The sequence below is a fragment of the Salvia splendens genome, chromosome 17 (genome assembly GCF_004379255.2).
Source record: "Salvia splendens isolate huo1 chromosome 17, SspV2, whole genome shotgun sequence".
Classification (NCBI taxonomy): Eukaryota; Viridiplantae; Streptophyta; class Magnoliopsida; order Lamiales; family Lamiaceae; genus Salvia; species Salvia splendens.
The window spans coordinates 27,200,945-27,223,879 of NC_056048.1; the positions used below are offsets into that span (position 1 = coordinate 27,200,945).

General features: G+C 33.2%; 2 protein-coding genes across 7 annotated transcripts; one reads left to right on the forward strand and one right to left on the reverse strand.

The window, feature by feature from the left end:
• The first annotated feature begins 1,070 nt into the window (after positions 1–1,070).
• LOC121774973 lies at positions 1,071–3,525 on the forward strand. Of its 4 annotated transcripts, XR_006045078.1 has the most exons (5): positions 1,071–1,649; positions 1,776–2,038; positions 2,839–2,949; positions 3,041–3,141; positions 3,232–3,525. XR_006045078.1 is itself a non-coding variant. In XM_042171902.1 (4 exons), the coding sequence occupies exons 1-3, from the start codon at positions 1,361–1,363 to the stop codon at positions 3,101–3,103; spliced, it is 615 nt and encodes a 204-aa protein (XP_042027836.1). In that variant the 5' UTR covers positions 1,074–1,360; the 3' UTR covers positions 3,104–3,141; positions 3,232–3,525. The 4 variants fall into 4 exon arrangements, 1 of the variants encoding a protein (XP_042027836.1); XR_006045077.1 differs by having other exon boundaries at positions 2,839–3,141; XR_006045076.1 differs by having other exon boundaries at positions 1,072–1,649; positions 1,776–2,949.
• Positions 3,526–9,256: 5,731 nt separating this feature from the next.
• On the reverse strand, positions 9,257–14,993 carry LOC121773410 (cytochrome P450 90A1-like). 3 transcript variants are annotated; one of them, XM_042170266.1, is made up of 8 exons: positions 14,451–14,993; positions 13,565–13,714; positions 12,827–13,081; positions 10,166–10,252; positions 10,010–10,088; positions 9,820–9,926; positions 9,597–9,727; positions 9,257–9,510 (listed from the first exon to the last, which is right to left on the reverse strand). In XM_042170266.1, exons 1-8 carry the CDS (start codon positions 14,955–14,957, stop codon positions 9,405–9,407), a joined length of 1,422 nt encoding a protein of 473 aa, XP_042026200.1. In that variant the 5' UTR covers positions 14,958–14,993; the 3' UTR covers positions 9,257–9,404. The 3 variants fall into 3 exon arrangements, with proteins under 3 accessions (XP_042026200.1, XP_042026199.1, XP_042026198.1); XM_042170265.1 differs by having other exon boundaries at positions 9,820–9,929; XM_042170264.1 differs by having other exon boundaries at positions 9,597–9,736; positions 9,820–9,929; positions 14,451–14,992.
• Positions 14,994–22,935: the final 7,942 nt, after the last annotated feature.

The following is a 22,935-nucleotide window of genomic DNA, read 5'->3' on the forward strand; positions in this document are numbered from 1 at the left end:
TGTGCCTCTCATCCATAAAAAACTAGATCAAAAAACCCTAATTTGGTATGGTTCGGTGGTTCGGTCTTTAAGTGTGGATTTGTGAATAATGGGACTCTATATACGCCATTTGATGTAAAGCTACAATTACAACTATATATGCCCACTAATATAAATTAATACTCCTATAAGAATAAATTCCGTCTACACTTCCATTGGTGGCATGAATAGCAAGTCTTATAATCGGCCTTGATTTTTAGTAAATTCCAAATTTTGTAATTAATCCATAAATTTTATCCTCAGATATTTATTTTAAAATATAATAAAAGAAAATATTAACATTTTCTTCAACTTATTTGAAAGAAAAATAATAGGTCTATTCTAACACGTTATGCTTTCATTAAAGGGTTGCGATATAAATAAAAAAAAAGTTGAAAAAATTATGGTACAATTGATATATTTATAACAAATTAAATTCAATAACTAACCCAAAAAATATTTTATCAACTTAAAAAAATGGTTTAGAGCCGTAGTTGAATTCATATACTACCATCTTTGGATATATATACCAACTACATATAGGTATCATGTGTGATTAACATTTATAATAGTGTTATAAACCGAAATAAGGAATCCAACAAATCCTTGTCTTTAGTTTAAATATAAAATAGACATTACTCCCTATCACTCCTTAATTTAAAAAACTTTTAGAACGACGTCACTTTTAACCTAAAATCGTTGAAGTTAAGTAATGCTAGTGAATAGTGAAATCTACACTGTTTTCTCATGTACAAAAAATTGCCATATTTTTTTCATTTTGTTCCGTCCATTGTTACGAATCGAGTCTCTTTAGACTAATATTTTTTTTGAAAAGGGAGATTTTGACGAAAATGAGATTTTTTTGAAACAGTACAGCACTAATATATGAAAAGAATAATGTGACTAAATTAGACCCAACTTTCAAAAGGAATAAAAATCAATGATAGTAAACAAATACCCGAATATAATTAGGAAAAAACCCACTGGCTGCATAATTCTTACTTTGACTAATATTCGTAATTAACAGTAGGAATATCTAAATTATTTCCAATAATATTCTCGAAGCTTTTGGGTATTGCAGTTAAAAAAAAACTTTTCTACAAAGAGATAGAAATAGAGATATAGAGATAGAAACAAATACTGTATATATAAATAGAGAGAGAAGAAGCCTTCCCTATTTGACCACAACCGTTCGCGCATATATTTTTCAGTCAAATTTCTCTCAATTCCGCCATCTCCATTCTCCCCTCTTTCCCCTCACTTTCTCTCTCTTCCCCCCTTTTTCTCCCTCTCTCTCCGAATCAGAGCGCACACACACGCAGTGGGAGCTCCAGCGGCAGCTATGCGATTCTCCAAAGACGAGAAAAAGCTCAGCAAGGCAGCGGCGGCGCTCGCGATTCCGAGATGGATCAGAACACTTTTTTTCCTCATCACGATGCTGCTATCTCTTCTAATCTTCTCCGCTCCGATCCTCCTAATCGTCGCCGACGCGCTCCTCCCCTCCGCCTTCCTCTCCGCCGCCATCCCAATCAACCTCCAGACGCTCTCCTCGCACCTCTCCAACTACGACTTCCGCTACTCTCTAATCGACATCCCCCTCGTCTCAATTGTCCGCTCCGCCATCATCCTATGTAAGTTTTTCCTCACCACGAGCTAAAATCAATCAACCAGTCGATCAATTAGGGCTCCGATGCTCCGATCTAGTTTTTGATTCGTCGAATTGAGAGGTGATGCGTTGAAATTGGGGGAAATTTCAGGTGTTTACAGCTTCTGCGACGGGCCGGGGCTGTCGAGGGGGCCGTACCTGGCGATCGCGACGGTGTGCTCGGCGGCGTCGCTGGTGTACGTGTCGCTGAAGGCGTCGTACGTGTTCGTGATCGGCGGGAGGGGCGCGGGAGCGATGGAGATGGCGCTGTTCGTGTCGTCGTGGGTGCTGGCGATTGGGCACGTCGTGGTGGCCTACAGGACTAGCTGTAGAGAGAGAAGAAAGCTTCTCGTTTACAAGATCGACATTGAGGCTGTAAGTCAATTCTCTCACCTAAACATCTCCTCTCTCTAGGGACTTCCTCGTCATTTCACTATTTCCATTTATTTATTTTGTTTTTTGCCTCTAAATATCAGAACTTTCTAGAAATTCTAATTTTACTATCAAGTGCAAATAACTAAGATTAGATGGAGTATTGATTAGTGTTGATATAACTTGCTGATAATCAACATTGAATTTCACTTCACATTAGGAAGCCAGCCATGTAAGCATTAATATTCATATAAATCTTAGTCCATTTAACCAAATAAAAGGTTTAGAATCCAAAATTGGGTGAAACTGGTAGTAATTTAGAATAAAATAAAGCTTATTTTAGGATAATATCCAATTAAATTACAAAGTTTAGCCAAAAATAGAATTATAAAAATTTCAATTTTGTTCAATTATTTTGTGTTTCAGTAGATGATGAGACAATTAAGAAAAAAATTGAAACTTTATGATTTAAAATCGAGATTGTTGTTCTAAAACTCATGTGCAAAATCTAAACCGGCCAAAAAAATTCGGGTATTTTGACTTTTGAGAATGTGAGAGTAGTTATTGGGGGGCCCCACTTTAGTTGAGAATGGGAAAGCAAGAAACAGAAAAGGTAAAAAAAATACGCATTTTGATGAGCATTCTATAGAGGACCCCTACTGCAGTTGAGATATGAAATATGAATGCGCCATTAAACAACTTATCTATTTGTCACACGGAACCTAAAAAGGGTTATATTTTTTCATTGATGATGTATGTCTGTTGGGAAATATAAATGGAGAAATCTTGTCCTTTATTTGCAGCTATTTCCACTATATTTCTGAGTGGTATGTTGCTTACTAGGCTTAGAAATGCTACTTTGAACTTTCCCTGTGGCATCTAATCTTTTCATAGAAATTTCATCAAGTGAAAGGGTATGGATTGAATATCTTTGTATGCTTTGGAATTTTAGCTTTGTTTATAATTTCATCCAAGAAAATGAAGGTTTATGTGGCTTGTTTGCAGGTTTCAGCTTGCAAGAATGGGTTTCCATATCACAAAATACTGCAAGAAGCAAGAAAAAAGTGAAGAAAACTAATTAGTCTATTCGTTTTGCGATGCTTCAGGTAAAAACTACTAACATCAATCTTGGATTGCCAAACTCCTTGTTTCTGAGTTGAGTATAGTTGACTAACTCTCTGCCTCTTCTCCGACAGGTTTCTCCGAAGGAGAACCGCGAAAGCTGTAGAGTAGGAGAGTGTATGTGTATATACACGACATTTTTGTATAGCGTATACGCGTGCGTGTGTAGCGTGTGGCGTATACGTGTGAATGTAAAGTGTGGTGATTGGGGTCGTGAGTGGGCAGAGGGAGTGTTGTTCACATGTAAATATACAGAAATTATGGTGTTTCTCAGAACTGATGCAGGTGTTTTCTCATGTAATTGATTGTGAGATTGTGCTTGCTGCGAGTTCATTTATTTAAGAATGTGAAATTTATTTACAAGGAAATTTGGTCCAATATCTTGATTCTGATTCTAAACTTCTCCTCTATTTGTTTACAATAGAGAAATAGGAGTATAAATTAACTTTTTTTGTATTAATTAATTACTATTAATTTTACTGTTATTGATTAAACCTCAATATCCTGATTTAGGCCATCTATATTTAAGATTTTACTAGTATTTATATTCACACATATGTATGCAGATGCTTATTGCTTGCATACATGTGATTTTTTTAAGAAAGAAAATGATGTGAAACAAATCAATCCTAGCATTATGCTCTAGTTACACATATGAACCATTATTCCAAAAACATTCAAAACTACTACTATTTTCCTAAAGGTCATCAAACAAAACAAGAATTTATGAAATACACATCACACAACTCCAAAGAAGAACCTTTTCTTTTGCATTTGCTTAGTTGTTCTTTGATGGATAAGCAAACTTGGAAAGAAATTCTTACACCCAACAACCCAATAAAATAATGAATGAAATCTTTACATGCCCCAGTTTTTAGCTAAAAGCATCAATCTCCCACATGGCTACACAAAAAATAAGTATATATAAATATTCAAGTGATATACAAGCATGGATAAGACACCTTTATAAAGTAGAGAATCTAACGCTTCCAACAAGCAAAAGGAGGGCAGTTGCAAAATGCCAGCCAAATTTTAGAAAAAAACTATTGCACCTACTTCCAACTCATATGTCATTAACAACCTCCTTTCTTGTTTTTATATTATTATTATTAGTACTATTATCACATATTAGTATTTTTTTCATAAAATGGCATACATCATGGCTATAACAGGTCATGGACATTGATAAATTTTGTTGATGCGTCACAAAATGCTCAAACCAAAGAAATGGAGAAGAACAAAGTATTGGTACACGTACAATTTATACAAAGTAGTTAAAAAGGAGGAGTGGTCTCACATCAAACTCCTAGCAAAGAAGAAGTTCTAGTGAATGATCACAAAAGAATGAGATAATAGTAATTTAGATCACAATTTATCCATAATGTTTGAAAGTAGAATATTAGTACATCACAAAATTCCAATTTTTCTAAGTCGTCTCATCTGTGTGCAAATTGGCGTCTTCTGGTATGTTCGAAACGACATAGTTTCATTAAAGTAAATATTTTTTTTCTTTATTTCTTTTCTTATCTTATTTATTTAAACAATGATGTTTGAGCATCATCGAAGACGTTTTTTACATGGTTGTAATAGTTGAAATTTCTTAATTTAATACTCCTCTTTCTCTATAGAAATAGGCTAATTGAGAATGACATGAGTTTTAATGCGCAATTGGTAAAGTAAAATAGAAGGAGAAAAAATAGTTGAAATATTATAGTGGATGACGGGACCCATAAATGATAAAGTAAAAAGGGGAAAATGTTTGATAAATGATGTGGACAATTTCTAAGGATGGACGAAAAAGATAATTCAACTTATTTCTACGAGACTGAATGAATATTTCTTTTTCATTTAATTATAGCAAAACAAATACTCCCTCCGTCCCACATAATTTGGGACACTTTGACCGGGCACGGGTTTTAAGAAATATAATGAAAAGTGAGTTGAAAAAGTTAGTGGAATGTGGGTCTCACTTTTATATTAGTTTTATAATTAAATGTAAGTATGAATGAGTTAGTGGAATATGAGGTCCACTACCAAAAATGATAAAAGTGAAATGGGTCAAATTATGTGGGACGGCCTAAAATGAAAAACTGGATCAAATTATGTGGGACGGAGGGAGTAAGATATTGATACCTTGTTTGCCAAAAAAAATAGTTTTAGGGCATGTCCCCATGAAAAGCTGCCTATGTGCTGGGAGATCACAACAGTGAAGCCCAATTGGTTTGTTGATATGACCACTATCAAATTTATGTAGGGTTGGGATTTTATTCATAAAAAGAGTAGTATTTCCAACTCCAACTTGGCTAGGCTATTAATTAGGCTTTTATTCAATTATTTAAACCAATTTAAAGACATCTGAAATCAATGGCCGATCCACATATGGTCGACGATCCCAGCTTCGAAACTTCACTAAATTCGACCTTTGGATCTATTGACCCTTCACCCTAGCTACTGACATCACAAGTTTCGTTTTCTAGACTCGCCATTGCTTAAAGTGAAATAAAGATGTTTTTACATTTTTTAGGTAAGAATTTTTTACTCTCATCAACATATTTTAGTCCGTGTATTATTGATGACATTTTATAAACATTGTGCTACCAACATATGATAAATTAAAATATCTTTGATTAAATGACAACAAATGCATGGTCCCATAGTGTGGGATTGAGATCAGAAATTAATAGGTTAAGCAGCATCTGGCTGCACGAACCAATGCCAACTAATTTGAATATTTGACGGTAGTAAATATTGAATTGTGTTACATTGTTTTCTAATTTTTTAAATTCAAATAATATCTTTTGACTGAGGTGCCAATTTTGGATTTACATGGTGGATTTTTTGAATATCTTTTTTTTTTACAGAAAATTGAAATAAATCTATTAGGAATGAGACATGATTCTTACAAGTGTCTTCTTACCTTTGTGTGTGTGAACTTGAAGGTGCTAGTTTAATTTTAATACCGTCATGCTCAAGCTAAGGTCGATTAATATCGAGCCGAGCTTTATTTGTCGGATACTTTGAGAGTTAGAAGCAGTTTCGAGGCATGCTTGAATATTAATACCGTCATGCTCAACAGTGGCGGACGCAGAAATAAATTTTGGCAGGGGCTTCACTAAAAATTTTCATACTCCCTCCGTCCCCTAAAAATAGAAATTCTTTTGTTTTTTTGTCTGTCCCCTAAAAATAGAAACTTTCCATTTTAGGAAATTTTTTCTCTCATTAAGGATCCATTTTCCACTAACACATTTTATTTCTATTCATTTCTTATTTTACCAAATTTGCATTAAAATTCGAGCAGGTGAACAATGGGACATTTATTCATGGATGAATATAATTTTATATTAACAAAAAGAAAAATAAAATTGTTGTGTTTGTTTTGCTAAAGCAATAAGTATCTAATATTACATAAAAAAAATGCATAATTATCTCGTAAATTTTAAAATTTGAATATAAATATATGAACTTTTGATTTTTATAACTTTTCTCCTTGATCTAAAATCAAAACATAGGTGGCAAATTAAAGCTTATGTGGCAATCAAAACTACACAAATATGTTTATATTAATTAAAAATATGAATTTGAATTTGTGAACTATGACAAAAGAAAAGGAAAAAACTGACCTGACCTAACCCATTAAAGTGGTAAAGAAGACAAGTTGTAATTCTCGTTTGAAATTTGTGGGAGAAAAATTCAATAATTTTTTGTTCTACCGTTTGGAATAAATTTAAATGGAGTGTGGCTGTATAAGGGAAAAACTTTTTTAGTTTTCGGTAAATTACGTTGTTCAATAGAAAAATGTTTCTTGCAAATTTAGGAAACAATTTTTAAAGTTTTATTATTATAAGTAAGATCATTAAAATGTAGTTACACTTGCAAGATCGTGCCACCGTTTAACTAGGGAATAGGGATTCACTTTTTCAATATTATTATCATATTGTATTCATTTAAGTTTAACAGCTTTTATTTATTTCTATCTTCTTCTTCCCATTATATGTGGTTGTCATGGTTCCAAGACGTTTTCTCGGTGATTTTATTTTTTCAGCCCCTCCTTCCCATTAAATCTTCTTCCCATTAAACCCCAAAAATATTAGCTTGGGAAGGGCTTCAGATAATTTCTAAGAAAGTTGAAATTTTTTATAGTATAAATTTATTATAAAAAAAAAGTTTGGGAGGGGCTTAAGCCCCTCACCCCCTCCACTTGTGTCCGCCACTGATGCTCAAGCTAAGGTCGATTAATATCGAGCCGAGCTTTATTTGTCGGATACTTTGAGAGTTAGAAGCAGTTTCGAGGCATGCTTGAATATTACTTTATCCATCCCACTGTGGTTGCGTCGTATTTTTTTTATAGTCATTTTTTATCTTTCTTACTTATTATGCATCCTACATTTTTCTTTATTAGTAACTTGTTACGTTATTTTCTCTCATTCTTAATTCTCTTCTAACTTTTTATTTTATTTTTTTCACTTAATTTATTAAATATTTTACTTGTTGAAAAGAAATGCTTAAATCATAGTAAGACGAATAGATCAAGAAATGCTTAAATCATAGTAAGACGAATAGAGTACTTAACGCCTTGTAAACTTTATCTAGAGTCTATTTATAATTTTATACAAATACTTGTAATTTGAAATCCGTATCAACATGTACGAAAATTGAAATATAATTTATCAAATTTCATCACCCGAACATCGTCGGAACATATGCAATTGAGACCTCATTGGAATCCTTATAAAATTATCTTATTTGATATATTTTTTGCTAAAAAATAATTTAAATCGAGAGAGTTACGTAAATTTAAAGTTTTGAGATTATTATGATGAGACAGAATTGACATTAAACCCTTTAAATTTATTTAATAATTTTTTAAATTTAAAATATAATTCATGTGACATTATTTCAACCACTAGATCTCCTAATCTAATAACTAAGATTTGGTCTTAATTTGTGATTGCTAATTAGTTAGCAATTGATCACTCCCCTATTAAGCACTACTTATTAATTAGTACGAACCCAATTAATTAATTAATTAACTTTTATAAAAATCAGAATATATATTCAACATACTAAACCATGATACAAATATGATTTTTAAAATTTTTGAAAAACTTCGTCATAAACAGATATTAAATAAATAACATTTACAGTTGAATCACAGGCAACCTCACCATCATTACAAACTAAAATTATTAAACCTTAAAATAGCATGAAAAAACAACCTTTTTAAAAGGGCATAATATGCATATATTAGACTTTAAGAAAATAATTTAATTTCAACAAATCATGCATCCTACTTGATGTAAATCTTACCCTTCGATATTACTTAGGAAATTCTGAAACTTCCGAAACCTCCTATCTCCCTCGGCCCAACACTCAGGTTTCTTATCTTGGCCCATCATTTATCAAAGAGCAGGCCCAATAGCACTCACATTTGATTTAATTCGTCGGCCCACTAAAAGAAATCTTAGCCCAATTATTTTAATCCCAACACTTCTCAATATTTTAACCGCGGTACTGGGCAGATTGATCTCCTTTGTGCTCCAGATACAAAATTGGGCTCAAAAGCAATATTAATAGAAATTGGGCTCTTACCAAACGTTTTCTCAATAAAAGATTTGGGTTTCCAAAATTACTTCATTTAATAGAAATATTTGTTTTGGCCCAAAATCTAAATTCATTTTTCCATCGTCGCTATCACATGTCACATTCTTTGGTTTCCATTCGGATCTTTCTCACTGGTCGTAAATAGAGTCCCTCAACGTATAACGAACTTGTGCTTAAAAAAAATTCCGGTTGTACAAACAACGTCTTCACGAACAAATAAAAAGGTAGAAAAAGTCAGGGTATACACATTAGGATCATCTATATTAGCATAATCATCATTTGGCCCTCCAATAACTCCATCTCCAAAGATGCAATCCAATCCAAAAATTCTTTCAACTTCGATGCCTCGTCAAATTCAACACAAAAAAATCTCATATTGTTGGGTCAACCTAAAATTATGCCGGAAAGTTGTCTTACAAAACCTTAATAATTTATATCCACAATAATCATATTGTTATTAATGGGAGTGTGGGACGAAACAAGTATGTATAAATAGAATAATATGAAAACTAAATAATATATATTGCTGCTAGGAAAATTAAATATAGAGCAATTTACACCTGTGGTTTATTGGGCTTGCTACAAATTTAAAGTAATTGTTCCTAGATCTCTTCATCGATGTCTATAATTGACTCAATAATAATCTTTATTCCTCAACACCTCGTTTTAGCCTTCGAATAGTGATTGGATACCTCTTTTGAGTTCTTGTTGTTGGAAAGAAAACTACCTTGTCTTGTTCCGTTGCCTCCCAACTGAATAACATAAAACAATTTAATCACCAAATAAACCTAAATTTTAAATATTTTGTCACAAAGCCATAATGGTCTTGATGGTATACCTAAATTGAGTGACCAATCGATGAAGAAAAACCGAAAGCTCGACCCTAGCAAGCTCAGCTCCGGGGCAACGTCTAGGGCCTCCCCCAAACGGATTGAACATGTTTGTCGCACTCGTTGCGCCTAAACCATTCTGTTGACCCTGACCAAAATTCAATCACAAGTTGTGTAATTAGTAGTTAGAGATTGGTAAGGAAAGTGTAAGTGCGTACGAAGTGAATATACCTGCCACCTCCATGGGTTAAAAGCCCTAGCATCTTTGAAGTGGTGATGATCCATGTGTACCCCTCGGAGAGAGGCAAACACCTTGTATCCCTTTGGAATTGTATAACCTTCTAATTTATATTTTAAAAAATATTATTTGTTAGAAAATATTTAGCACATTTCTTTAATATTGAAACAATTTGAAACTCACCTTTGATGGTCACATCGGTCATTGCACGCCTAAACACACCACTAATTATATTAGCTACTCGTAGTGTTTCGTTTACCACCTAAAATAAAAAGAAACAAAAACTTAAAACTCAATAAAGCAAAATGAGTTTTACTTTTAATTCAAAAATGAACTTACACATTGAGTGAAACACATGGCTTTGTAATCTTCCCATTGAAGAGCTTCATTTTCTCCCCTTTTCGCCTTGATTTCTTCATGCTCATCCTGTCAAGAGAGATTTTTTTTTAGAATAAAGTTAATTAACAAGTATATTTTAAAATAATTAATACAACATTTGAACATAATCTTCAGCATATAAACAGTTACTCCACTATAAATCACCTTGTTACCAAAATAAATAAAATAAAAGAGTCCGTTTTTATCAATGTCCATAAAAGGAATGTTATCGACATAAAACATTAGGTTATAACTGCAAGTAATAATGAAACAAAGTGTTAGAAATAGTAGTAAAATACAAGAAGGTGAAATGACAAAAGTATCCCTAGGAGTATTAGTTCTGACAAGGCTGAGACATAGGTGTGCAGAGTGTTTGTCTTGTGGTGGCGACCATTAACGTTGTCTGTCTACACAAAACTTTGACTATATGCTCCGTTAACTTTGCCTATTTTTTTGACCATACCACTATGGCACCTCCTTTATACTCCCTCCGTCCCGAACTACTCGCACATTTCTTTTTCGGCACGAAGGTTAAGGAATGAGTGTATAGCAAAGTCAACAATTGCGGCTGTAGGTGATAATTTTTACTAAAAATGGAAAGAGTGCAAATAACTTGGGACGCCCAGAAAGGAAATAAGTGCAAGTAGTCCGGGACGGAGGGAGTATTTCATAATGTAAAGTTTGAAAAATGAAATATAGGAGATTGAATATTGGAAAAGAGTCATTCTCAGCGTCGGAAAATAGAGACAGTGCGACCGATCATCACGGACAATAATTGGCGAAGAAGAACTGAAGGGAAATTGTGAAACATCGCATCGTGTGTGGAGTCAGCTCTAAAATAGTTGTATATTTGATTTATCACAAATATTATTCTCATAATTCACAATGTGAAGTAGAAAAAATCAAAGTAATGATTGATATACGAAATAGAATTTGTCAAAACAATGAAACAAGATCGTCGTTGACATCAAACAATAGAGGTAGTAGTGCGACTGTCTCGACCCACTTGAAGTCGATCCCCTTAGATCCGGATAATGGATCCAAGGAGATTGTGGGAATAGAAAAAGGGGAAATATAGTTATGGGTTGATAATGATATACGACATAACATGCGCACGTGTGAACACGAAAGTTGGGGACTTTGAATAGTGAACTATCCTTTTCATTGAAATTGACGTTACCCTAAAATTTCTCACTCACTTTTTCTTTACCACTGCTTTTTCTTCTATTATATATTTTGTAGTTAATGTTTATATGAACAAAAAATTAATATATTTGTCCAGTGGCAGGAACAAGTTTGGCGCATGTAGCATCATCCTACGCCACTCGTGTGGTTGTCTGTAAATAAATATCAACATTTAACTTCTTTTATTCTTGATTTGTCCTTTTCTACAAAAGAATTTACATAATTAGAAAACGAAAATTCCTAGTGGTATTAATTGATCGGTTCGATTAATAAACTGATTAGTCGATTAGCCAAATTCCTTCCACTCCGATGGTAACAGAACCATCTAATTAAATGGTTAGTCAATTAATTCTTACTAGGATTGCCCCTTTAAATAATACTACTCTCTCAATGATATCACCTCAAATTGGTGATAACTTTGGTCCCACTCCCACTTATAGGATTATCCCAATTCTACCCAACAAGTAATTTTGTTCAAAGTTACCAATTCAATTAATTAGCCCAAGTCAAGTTATGGTTTATTTCTAGAAATTAAAAAAGTTAATACTTATGATTAGGGATGTTTCTTGGTACTGAATTAGTGAGGTGTAGTAATTTTATAACCAAACGACAGGCCCGCACCGTGCAAACTGCCAAATTATAATTAATTAGTGTGGGATCACATCACCTAAAACTAGAAAAATTTACACCAACTTCAACCTTTTACCTAATTGATTAGGAATTCAAGTGTATTAATTTGAATTATGTAATATTTATAAAAGCATAATGACAGATGTTAGGTTTTATTTCGTTTTATGTAAATTGATTTTGTGAGTTGTTAGAATTTTGTTGGATGAGATTTTGGATAAGATTGAAGTCTTGGGTCCACCAACAATGGTTGGCTCCTCTTTTAATACTTCTAGGATTTTTTTTATAGAATTATTTCATTCTTCAATAATAAGTATGTGTCACAGTTTTACATAAAGTATAATAATAGAGGGGTTTTAATGTGAATATAAAGTAACCATAAAAATGAACTTCACTTATTCATGCAACACTAAATCTCATAATAGTTATATAACCTGAGATCTCAACACACAAGACATTAATTATATATGCATGATGATTTATTCACTTTATGAAAAAATCAACGTCCGAGATTGCTCTTACCATAAATTAAAAAATAATGACTATTTAAATCATGAGTATTGGTTTAACGAACATACAATGTTATTTTTCGCAATTATCCCATTAAGTCAAAATCGAAACAAATATATGATAGAATCAAACTAGTGTGACAACAAATAATGTCATTTTTCATTTGTTATCATTTTTCAGCTCTCCATAAAAACCACACCAGTTTTGATTTTGCCTTAATAGGAAGATCACAAAAAAAATGAATTTCTTAGATAATTCATTATTTTCGGAAAAAATAACATTAGAAATGTAGAGAGTTACCTTGAGTTGGGCTAGGGCAAGGGGATGCTCGGTAAGGAATTTAACGGCGAGAGTCATAATAGTAGAAGTGGTTTCATAGCCGGCCACCAACAACGCCAGCATAAAATCCACTATTTCCTCATCGGAAAACCCGCCGCCTCCGCCTTCCTCATCCAATAGTGCCGCCAGCATATCGTTCTTTATCTCTCCTACTTCAACCTCTCTCCTCCTATCCCTCACCACCAAACTCAGCGCCTCCGCCACCTTTCCCCTAGCCTAAAAACACACATTATTTCAAAAATATCAAAAAAATCATACTACCTCCGTCCACCAAAATTCGTCCCAGTTTGACCGGGCACGGGTTTTAAGAAATGTAATGGAAAGTGGGTTGAAAAAGTTAGTGAAATGGGCTTGACTTTTATATATTAGTTTTATAATAAAATGTGAGTAGGAATGAGTTAGTGGAATGTGGGGTCTACTACCAAAAATGGTAAAAGTGAAATGAGACAAATTTTGGGGGACGGACGAAAGAGGAAAGATGGGACAAATTTTCAGGGATGGAGGGAGTACTAGCACAAATTTTAATCGATGTGAGTTGAAAAGATTTGTGTAATTAATGTGGGTCCCCGCTTATTATTCATGGTAAAAGTCAAGGAAATTTCCATTGCCAAATAGATAACAATGACAAAATGAGACTCCATTTATTGGACGCATAAGGAATAGTATAATTTAATTGAAATACTTAAATGGTATTCTTACTTTAATAGCTCTTCGGTATGTGGTGGAAAAAATGGGGAGAGGAATGGTGAAAAAGCCTTCGATTACTAGCATGTACTCTTTCATGAGATTCTCTGTCCATTCACAAGGATCAAAGCTCATCAATTGCTTCACTGTTAACTGAAATGTTATCTGCACATTCATCAATTTAATTAAATTAGATCATGTATAGTAAAAAAAATTATAAAAAGATTAAATCCCATGTCACAAAAAAGCATGTATAGGGGTATAGAACCTTCCTTAGCATATCCATACAATGATGAGAAAACAAAAGATAATGGGCCAAAAGGCTAAGAGAATCAATGGGTCACACTTCATGCACATGTGTGTGGGTTCATTGTGCTGCTAAAGCTCAATCACTCATAATATAGGCAACATCAACAAAAGCACATAAAAGAAAGATTTTTTTTACTAAAAACACACACACCCGCTCGGATGTGTGTGGTTGATTCTATGCTGCTGCGATACAATCGCATCGCAACAGCATAAAAAATATTAATTTTTTTACAAAATCTTAAAATTCATTTTCAAATACTATCAATATTTTTTCTGCGTTTGCTCCTACCAATACGTATGGGAATCCGAGTCACCAATTCCTATTTTGTTTTATTATTATGATATTTTTAACAAGCAAAAAAGTGCCTCCTAACATGAAATCATCACGCATGCACTCAAAACTCTCCCACTCCATGAAACTCGATTGCGTGCTAACGTACGCCTATATCTTTACACCCAAGTTCTAACATGCGCCGCCTTTAGTTTTTTTTTTTTTTTTTAAATCTAAATTAACCACTCTACCACATTGGACCAACAGATGTAGTATTAAATTTAATTATTTTCTGATGTAAACATTAATTTGTATTATTACCTTTTTAGACTCCTCCATGAGGAGGACTCGGTCGGACCAGGATTCCATATTGAGGCGCACGAGGCGGTCGACGTCGAGGAGGAGATGATCGCGGATGATGGCGTTGTTGGCGAAGCTCATGGTGAGGGAGTGCATCCGCTTGTGGAGGCTCCCTCTCATGAGGAGGAGCGAGTGCCGGCCCAGGAGATTCGATATCGAGCCCGGGTAGCTCGACTCGAAGAGCCGGCCCTCGTTCTGGAGGATGAGCCGGTTCGTCTCCGGGTCGGCTGAAAACACGGTCGGCTCGCCGAAAAGGTGGGTCGTGAAGACCGGGCCGTATCTCGCGACCCGGTCGTCGATAAACGGCTCGGGATTCTCCGTCTTGTAGGCGGAGATGAGCTGGAGGGTCTCCCCGATGAAGGGGAGGCCCAGACTGCCCGGCGGCAGGCGACCCTGGCGCCGGGCAGTGGAGCGGAGGAGGAGGAGAAGGAGGAAGAAGAGGGAGAGGAGGAGAGAGAAAAGGAGCATGGTTGTTGATGATGCGTAATGAGAGCACACGGGTGGATATATATATATATATATATATATATATATATCTGTGAAAGGAAAACTGTGTGTAGGAACAGAAGGGAAAAAGAGAGTTGGGATGCGAACGAAATAAATGTCGGAATTTAACGTTTTATTTAAAAATTATATCAAATCATTCTTGTAATTAATTATTTTTTGTATATTGTGATAAAATGGGATATAAAAAGGAATTAATGAGCTTGTCATATGTGAGAATTGTGAATTTATTAAATTAATGATTCCGCGGCGATTAATAAACATACTAGTAATTAATTGGTTAGATTATGTGATTCGGTTCTTTAATTGAATTGCTTGTGATTTTTATTTATACGGCAGAGTGATTAAAAGTTAATTTTGCATATCAACTTTAAAGTTTGGTTGATATTTATAGATGAATCATTTATGTGTGATTTATTGTGTGCTTATATTTTGTATATCAACTTTAGAATCTGTTTTGATTGGTTTGATATGATTTTGCAAACAATCAAGATTTTGAAAATTGATATGACTTGATTACTTACTTATGTGACACTATTTGACATCAATAAAAACGATATCATATTGTAGGCAACGAAATCACATTGTATTGCATTATTTTAAATAATTTCAATTAACCTGCTCCCTTCCATATCGTTTGTCGTTTTTAATTTCTTGTTTCCTCTTCCATTTCATTCTCTTTTGGTATAAATTTAAATTTAAATAAAATTATTCAGACCGTCTAACACAGCGTCAACTTAGTCAACGAACAAATTAATAGTTCAGTAATTTAAAGAAAGATTACAAAACTGATATGCAAAATCAGGATAAAATTTAAAAATTTAAAGCAAATTACCATAAATTATGCATTTACATGTTAAACCTTTCTCTTCATACAGCGAATCATAAAAAGGGACACTACATGCGTATTTATTGATATCAGATTTCATACTTAAGTTAGTCGTAAGTTTATAAACTACGCCAAATATTTTTTCTATTTTTGGGATTATATTAATTATTATTCTATTTGTTTATAAATTAAACTACAATAATGACATGCGAAGTGCCACTAAACTATTACTACTATTTTCGACGCGGACGAAACTAATATCACTACAAAATAATAATTTTAGTAACGATAGCGATGTATAAGTAAAGAGATACGTGTAGGTCTTAAGTACTAATTCCATAATTTTCTTGAAATATTTCTTCATGAAATATCTAAAATAAAATATCTACTATCCAAATTGACTGATCATGTCAAAAATTAAATCAACACTAGTACGATGGAGACCAGAGTTAATTTAATTTTACATCAATAGTAGTTGTGGAATAGTATATTTTGCATAAATAAAAGTAGTATATTTCAAGAAAATTAGTTTAGAATACACTTACCAAATAAAATAGTCTCGCTTATATATTTGAATATATAATCCATTGCAAAAGCACTCGATCACGTGCTGTTTACAAGGAGTATGATTAAGACGAGATTTAAAGTAATTTTTTATTTAGTTTGCTTATTTTTATATATTTGGTGAAACATTGTAATGTAATTAATTAATGTGAAGTGTGACTCCATCATATCAAATTTATTGTTTAAAAATGGGACCGGCCCGGGTTTGACCCTACCTGACCTAGTTCAACTTTTCCCCTTTTTAAAAAAAATATTTTTTATTAAGAAAAATAATTACTTTCACATTAATCACTTTTAATCACAAGAGTCAACCAATTTTTACTTGAAATGTAGTGTTACTTTTATTTATAAAAACAAATATTTTTATTTAAAGAGTAAATTCTGTTATTTACAACAACAATCACTATAATCATTATAAATAACGTATTCTTGATCTCGTGATAATAAGAGGTAGCTCACAACAGTTTTTTCTTACTTTGTTGACTTGTTTGTTTTTTGCTCGCCGACTCTTAAGTTTTAGTCTTTTATTTTTATTAAAAAAAGTACTACTATAACTAAAGTGAATTTGTTTGTGCAAAAATCGATACAGTGCACCTGCTTTGCTTTGAGTTGCTATTCACCAAATTATGAATAATTTAGTAAAATTTTATTTTATTTTGTGTTACAAAATGTTTAAATAAACAAGATGGTAAGTAGCGAGAAAGTAGCAATATATATGATTCTAATTATTACTTACCATATGATTGTGGTCTGAGATTTTGTGCTTAGTAAAAAAATTGTAATTTAATTAATAGATACATTTATAATTTAGTAAATTTTAATATTATATTATTTTATCGGATGCAAATATACATAGAATATTAAGCTCCATAATTATATCAATTGAGTCAAAATTGTATACACAATACTGTACCAATTAAAATAGAGACAAAAATTATTCAAATATATAGAATCTTTTTGGTTTACACACACACAAACATTCTATGCCATCAGACATTATGTCATCGATTATAGATTAATTAAATTAAACCAATCAACAGAGTTCAAAATATACTCTTGATTCTATGGTATCTCTAAAGTGGGGATGAGATAGTCCAACTACTTCCACTGAAATTCACAATATAGACTACAAAATTGTTTTTAGTGGATATAAAACTTTATTATTAATTAACTAATAAGATTAGTAGTTGATTTGAGACAGATTACCACTCATTACTAATTCTGGGATTTGGACAAATCAACACTTTCCAGTTGGACGATTATTTATTTTTTATTTTTATTAATATTGGGGAGAATGCTTTTTCATGGGACAATTAATTTATATTTAATCCAGTTCATGAAATTATTGCTAGCATTGGATCTTTTGCCAGCCTTGTATAAGTTGGATTTGGACACTAATGAAAAATGTTTATATAGTTTATCAATTTAGATTTGATTGGTATATTTCATTAATGTCCATATACCAACTTAGTGATATCTTTTACATAAATTGAAAATGTAGGCCACAATAACCCTTATCGTAAAATTGCTTAAATGGTTCAAAGAAGTGCCAAATAAGATTGATTTTTGTTTGTTTTACATTATTGTTAAATATTAAGTTCGTTAAACTTCTTCTCTATAATTTAGGAGAGAGGATTATTTTGACATAAAAAGGATGGATGAATTAAACCTTGGTCATTTTTCTTAGTTTTATTCTCGTCACGAATAAAAATAATTATTGTTATAACTAAAAACCAATTTAGAATTAAGTTCGACCATCTGAATTTCAGAAAATATTTCAAAAAAAATATTTCACTTCATTTTTAAAATTAAATAAAAATGACATCTTCCTAGCTTTTTGGAGAGGCATGTACTTAAAGTTAAGTTTGAATCTGATCGGTATCGATAGCTCATAAGCCATAATTAATGAATCTGAGACTTATAATTGTATATGAATTGGCTGTTTCACACCTTAATTAATTCCAAATTTGAATTCAAATTTGATCTAGTAACGCTTTCTTTATTTGTAAAGATGGTTTATCTTGTATCTCTGCAGAGGGACAAACTGAGTACAAATTCGTCAGAATTATTGATGAAGCAAAGTGATTTGATATGTCTTTCATAATTTGGTTTAATCTTTCTCTTGTTTGCAAGATTTGATAATGATGATGGTATCCTTCACACCTCCAAGATTCGATTTTGATTGAAATTGGCATGTGGCAATACTTAAAACGAAATTTAATCGATCTTAATTCAATAAACCAATTCTAATTTTAGATCCATGTGTCATTTTCAAAAGAATTAGTTCATCATGGATAGCTATAACAATAAACTAATTTCATCGTAACTAGCTGAAGTGACATAAACGTCCAATTATATAGTTTAATACATCAGTAGATTAAGCTATGTAAACACTGACAGATCTAGATGGGGTCGACTGACCCCACACCGACCTATGAATGTGTGAAAATTCCATTAAATTTATCATTGGAGTTGTCGTCGATCTCACGGTATAACAGTTCCACCCCAATCTTTACTTGTCCTCCATCGTCAATGATGAGTCTTGTACCACCTCTTTCTTTTGACGTTGGTGAGGACCTAGCTTATTCAATTTAATTTATCCTATCTAACTAGTTCAATTTTCTGAATCCGGAATTGCGTGTAGACATTTGAGACGTCAACAACAAAAATAATTTGGAGACAATTAATGACCTTGTGAAAATTTAAACAATTAAAAGTTCGTGTATTTAATTAGAAGAATAAATTCAATTTATATGTGAAATAAAAATTCGATAAAAGTTCGTGTATCTAGGTTCATTTACCCCTTACACTAATATCCAGTCTAATTTCAAAGATTATTATGAATAAAAAAATGAAATGTACAATAAATTTTGTGTATCTATCATTTTCAGATATCATTAATGGTATCTCTTGTTTTTACTCTTACAATTCTGTGTAGTTGCCGGTTTGTCGGTTTTTTTATTCTTCTTCACGAAACTACCCTATTTCCCCACTGCCCCTCTTCAAAGTACATCTATTTTTAATTCAATTATTTATCAATGAGTATAAAACTTTGAAATAAAAATAGAACCTAAGAATGAAGAATGCATTTATCATGATTGATTAAAGTATTGTTATATTATATGTTTGATTTTGTTGTATTTTAATTGTTGTTTCTATTTTGAACTCGGTATGTACTGTTATTTAGAGTTACTTGTAAATTTTTGACACTAACATTCTGATTTTTTAAACAAATGATAAATAAATAACATCAATGGCTATCATAGCTAGAGATCTTGAAGGTTGTTCAAATGATGGCTATCTTGTTCTCTTTCTCATGTTGTTATGTAATGATTATATTAATTGAATTTCACTATTTCGTTTCGATTGTGTAAAGCCATTCAACATGAAGTTGTATTATTTTTGTTTTTGTTTCTACATTTAACAAAAATGAGAGGAAATTAGTTATACTTTCTATCAAAATTTTAAAATGGTCCTTATGACCCTTTAGGTATGTTATACCAAAACATCAAAATAGGTTACAAATTTACAATGGTTCTTGATATTTCTTATATCCAATGGGAAGTTAGCAATGTAGCTCATAGATTACCAAAACTTGCTATTCCTTCTCCAAATATAATGGGAAGTTAGCAATCATACTCTTCTTTGTTTGTATATGATGCATCCCTCAATCCGCCATTTCAATGACAAAATTAAGGGGATGGAAGGGGGCGATCGACCCACGAGACTGTCCAATGAGTCTAAATATCCCCCGAGTCAAGTCGAAAAATATCATAATCGTCCTGTCTGAGTATAATTTATTTGCAATGCATATTTGATATTTATATAAGATTCAATATACTAATAGTTAAGCTATCAGAAACAACGTATTATTACCAAATAAACTCTTAAAATATTTTATAGAATCCAATTTTTTGGCGAACACTACCGAAAATTCACCTAGCACCACACGAATACACCCAATATTGCACCCCCACTCTCGAGTCTTATGTTATTCTGCTCCTCTATTTTTAATTTCTGAATCCGTCACTGAGCTATTCCGTTCCTTCTTTATCCACCATTGAGCTCCAGTTATAGACACTATAGAGTAGTAGAACTCGAACAATATAGGGGAACATAAAGTAGGCAGAGATGTAATGTAGAAATGAATTTAACCAAAATGAAAAAGTTGTGTGGAAGGGATTGAATTAGAGATATAGATGGCAGGGGTAGACCCTAGTTTTCCATCTCTCTCTCCACAATATATATCTACAAGAAGCTATTTATGAGATGGGGCCAATTCTTTGAAGCCATCAGTCACACCCCAAATTGGCATTCCACACACTCCTATTTATATCTTTATCACAATCCATTAAAAATCTTTATTTATTAAAAAATATCTCAATTCGAGTTGAAGTACCTGAAAGATAACGTTTCTTGCCGGAGCGAGCAAAAAAGAAGAAATTGAGAGAGTCAAAGTCATAGTTGGGAAAGGAATCAAGCACAAGATACGAGGACTGGGTATGCACATGTGTGCAAGGACATGATGTAGTTCTAAAATCAAAGTCTAGATTGTCTATGCCACTCTATGTATAAATTTAAAATAAAATGAAATAAAAAAGGGAGTCCCTCTCTCTCTCTTTCTGCAATGAATTGATTATGATGTTTTACTTACTGCAATATGCCATTTCCCAATGAATTATCGAATGGGCCTCTGCCCATGTGCACGTACGTGTGAATTGTGATACCACTGCTATCAATAATAGATCTTTATTGAAAATATATTATTATTATTATTATTATTATTATTATTATTATTATTAAGAACAAAATGAAAATACAAAAATATGAGGTAACTTCTTCTATTCATATCGTAACACCGACAATGAAACTCGTAGAATCAGATACAATGGAAAAAGTTATCATTATCATTAGAAGGCGAAGGCTGTGTGACAGCAATCAAAGGCAATAGATGATAGACAACAATGTATATGAACCTCGGCCTTGAAGAAGGGGAAGTTGTCGCATCATGGGTCAACAGCAGTCCCGAAAACATAATTTCATATAGTTTTTTGCTCTCGTCTACCTAACTTGAATCTGTTATTGCCTAACTCATTATTTACAAATATTAGAAATTGACCACTTACCCTTTAAAAGGCTATATAAGGAAAATGATTATCCATATTTTTATAAGTGAGCGAGGATCGTTACCAAGTCGATGTGGGAGATATTAAGAATTTTAACAAGTAAGGTTTTCATAATATCATTCCCTAAACCCTATACAATGAGAGATATGTTGAAATAGTACTTTAGAGCATCTGTAACATCATGGGCCGGGCCGCAAATCGCGAGTCCCGGCTCGTCCCATGCATTACACGGAAGGGCGGCACAGCTCAGACCCATCCCGGGGCCTCGTTCCCGGCCTGGGGAGCGTCCCGCGTCCCGGCCCGGGACGGGGTTGCATGGTGACGGGCTGCATGTCCCATGTCCCAGCCCAGCGTTACACGCTCTTCGGGCCGGGCCGTAAATCCAATTTTTTTTAATTCGATGTCTAGAAATACGAGCATGCGTTCCATCCATTTCAATCCCGCGTTCCATTTCAATACTCTATTATACCCTTTGTTTCGGCGCCAATGGATTGGTTCAACATCGATCAACGTAGAGGAATGAAATGTTAATTTCTAATGAAATGTTATTTCAAATTTGCTTCGTCTAGTAATGTAATGTTAATTTCTAATGAACAATGCATTTTCCCGGTTTCAATTGTTCAACGAATTGCGTTTACGAGTTAAATAGGTTGGAGTTGTGAATAATGTCATTTATTAGTTGCGGCCCGGGCCGCAACCTGCAGGGTTACAGCAGTTGGGGTCTGGGCCGCAACTGTAGAGGAATGATGACGTGGAGGGGACTTGAGGCCGGAAATGGGGACGGAGTTAATGATGCCCTTAAGATCAATCCATTACGCATCTAATACCAACCATATCCTTTTCGAAACATGATTTCATTTTGAATCATGAAATGTATGACTATACATGTGACGTATCTCACTGCGTTGATCGGAGCATTCATATACTGTAGGGGTCGAAGACAAGTAGTAGTAAGGCCATCCACAACGCTTTTCCTATACCGTTCCTATACCGTTTCTTAAATCACTATTTGAGGGCCTCACTGTACTTTTTTACTCCGTTCCTTAACTAAGGAACGGAACCTGCAACCCTCCGTTCCTTAACCGTTCCTTAAATTACTATTCATTCAATTTCATTTTTATTATTTCCAACTAAATTCAATTAAAAAAACACACTTTATTAAAAAACAAACACACTTTATTAAAAAACACACAATATTAAAAAAAATTACAACTTAAACTTAAAAAATAAAAAGCACACAATTAAAATCCCGGTTACGATGGATGTACGTACGGGAGCGTCGTTGGGGCGGCGCGGCTTCTTCGGCCTCCCGTCGTCGATCTTCTTCAAGTAATTGTTGCAATATTTGACACATTTGTTCAAAAGGATCCATTAGTTTGATTAAATTTGGGAGAAGGAAAGTAGAGTTGATTTGAGATGAAAA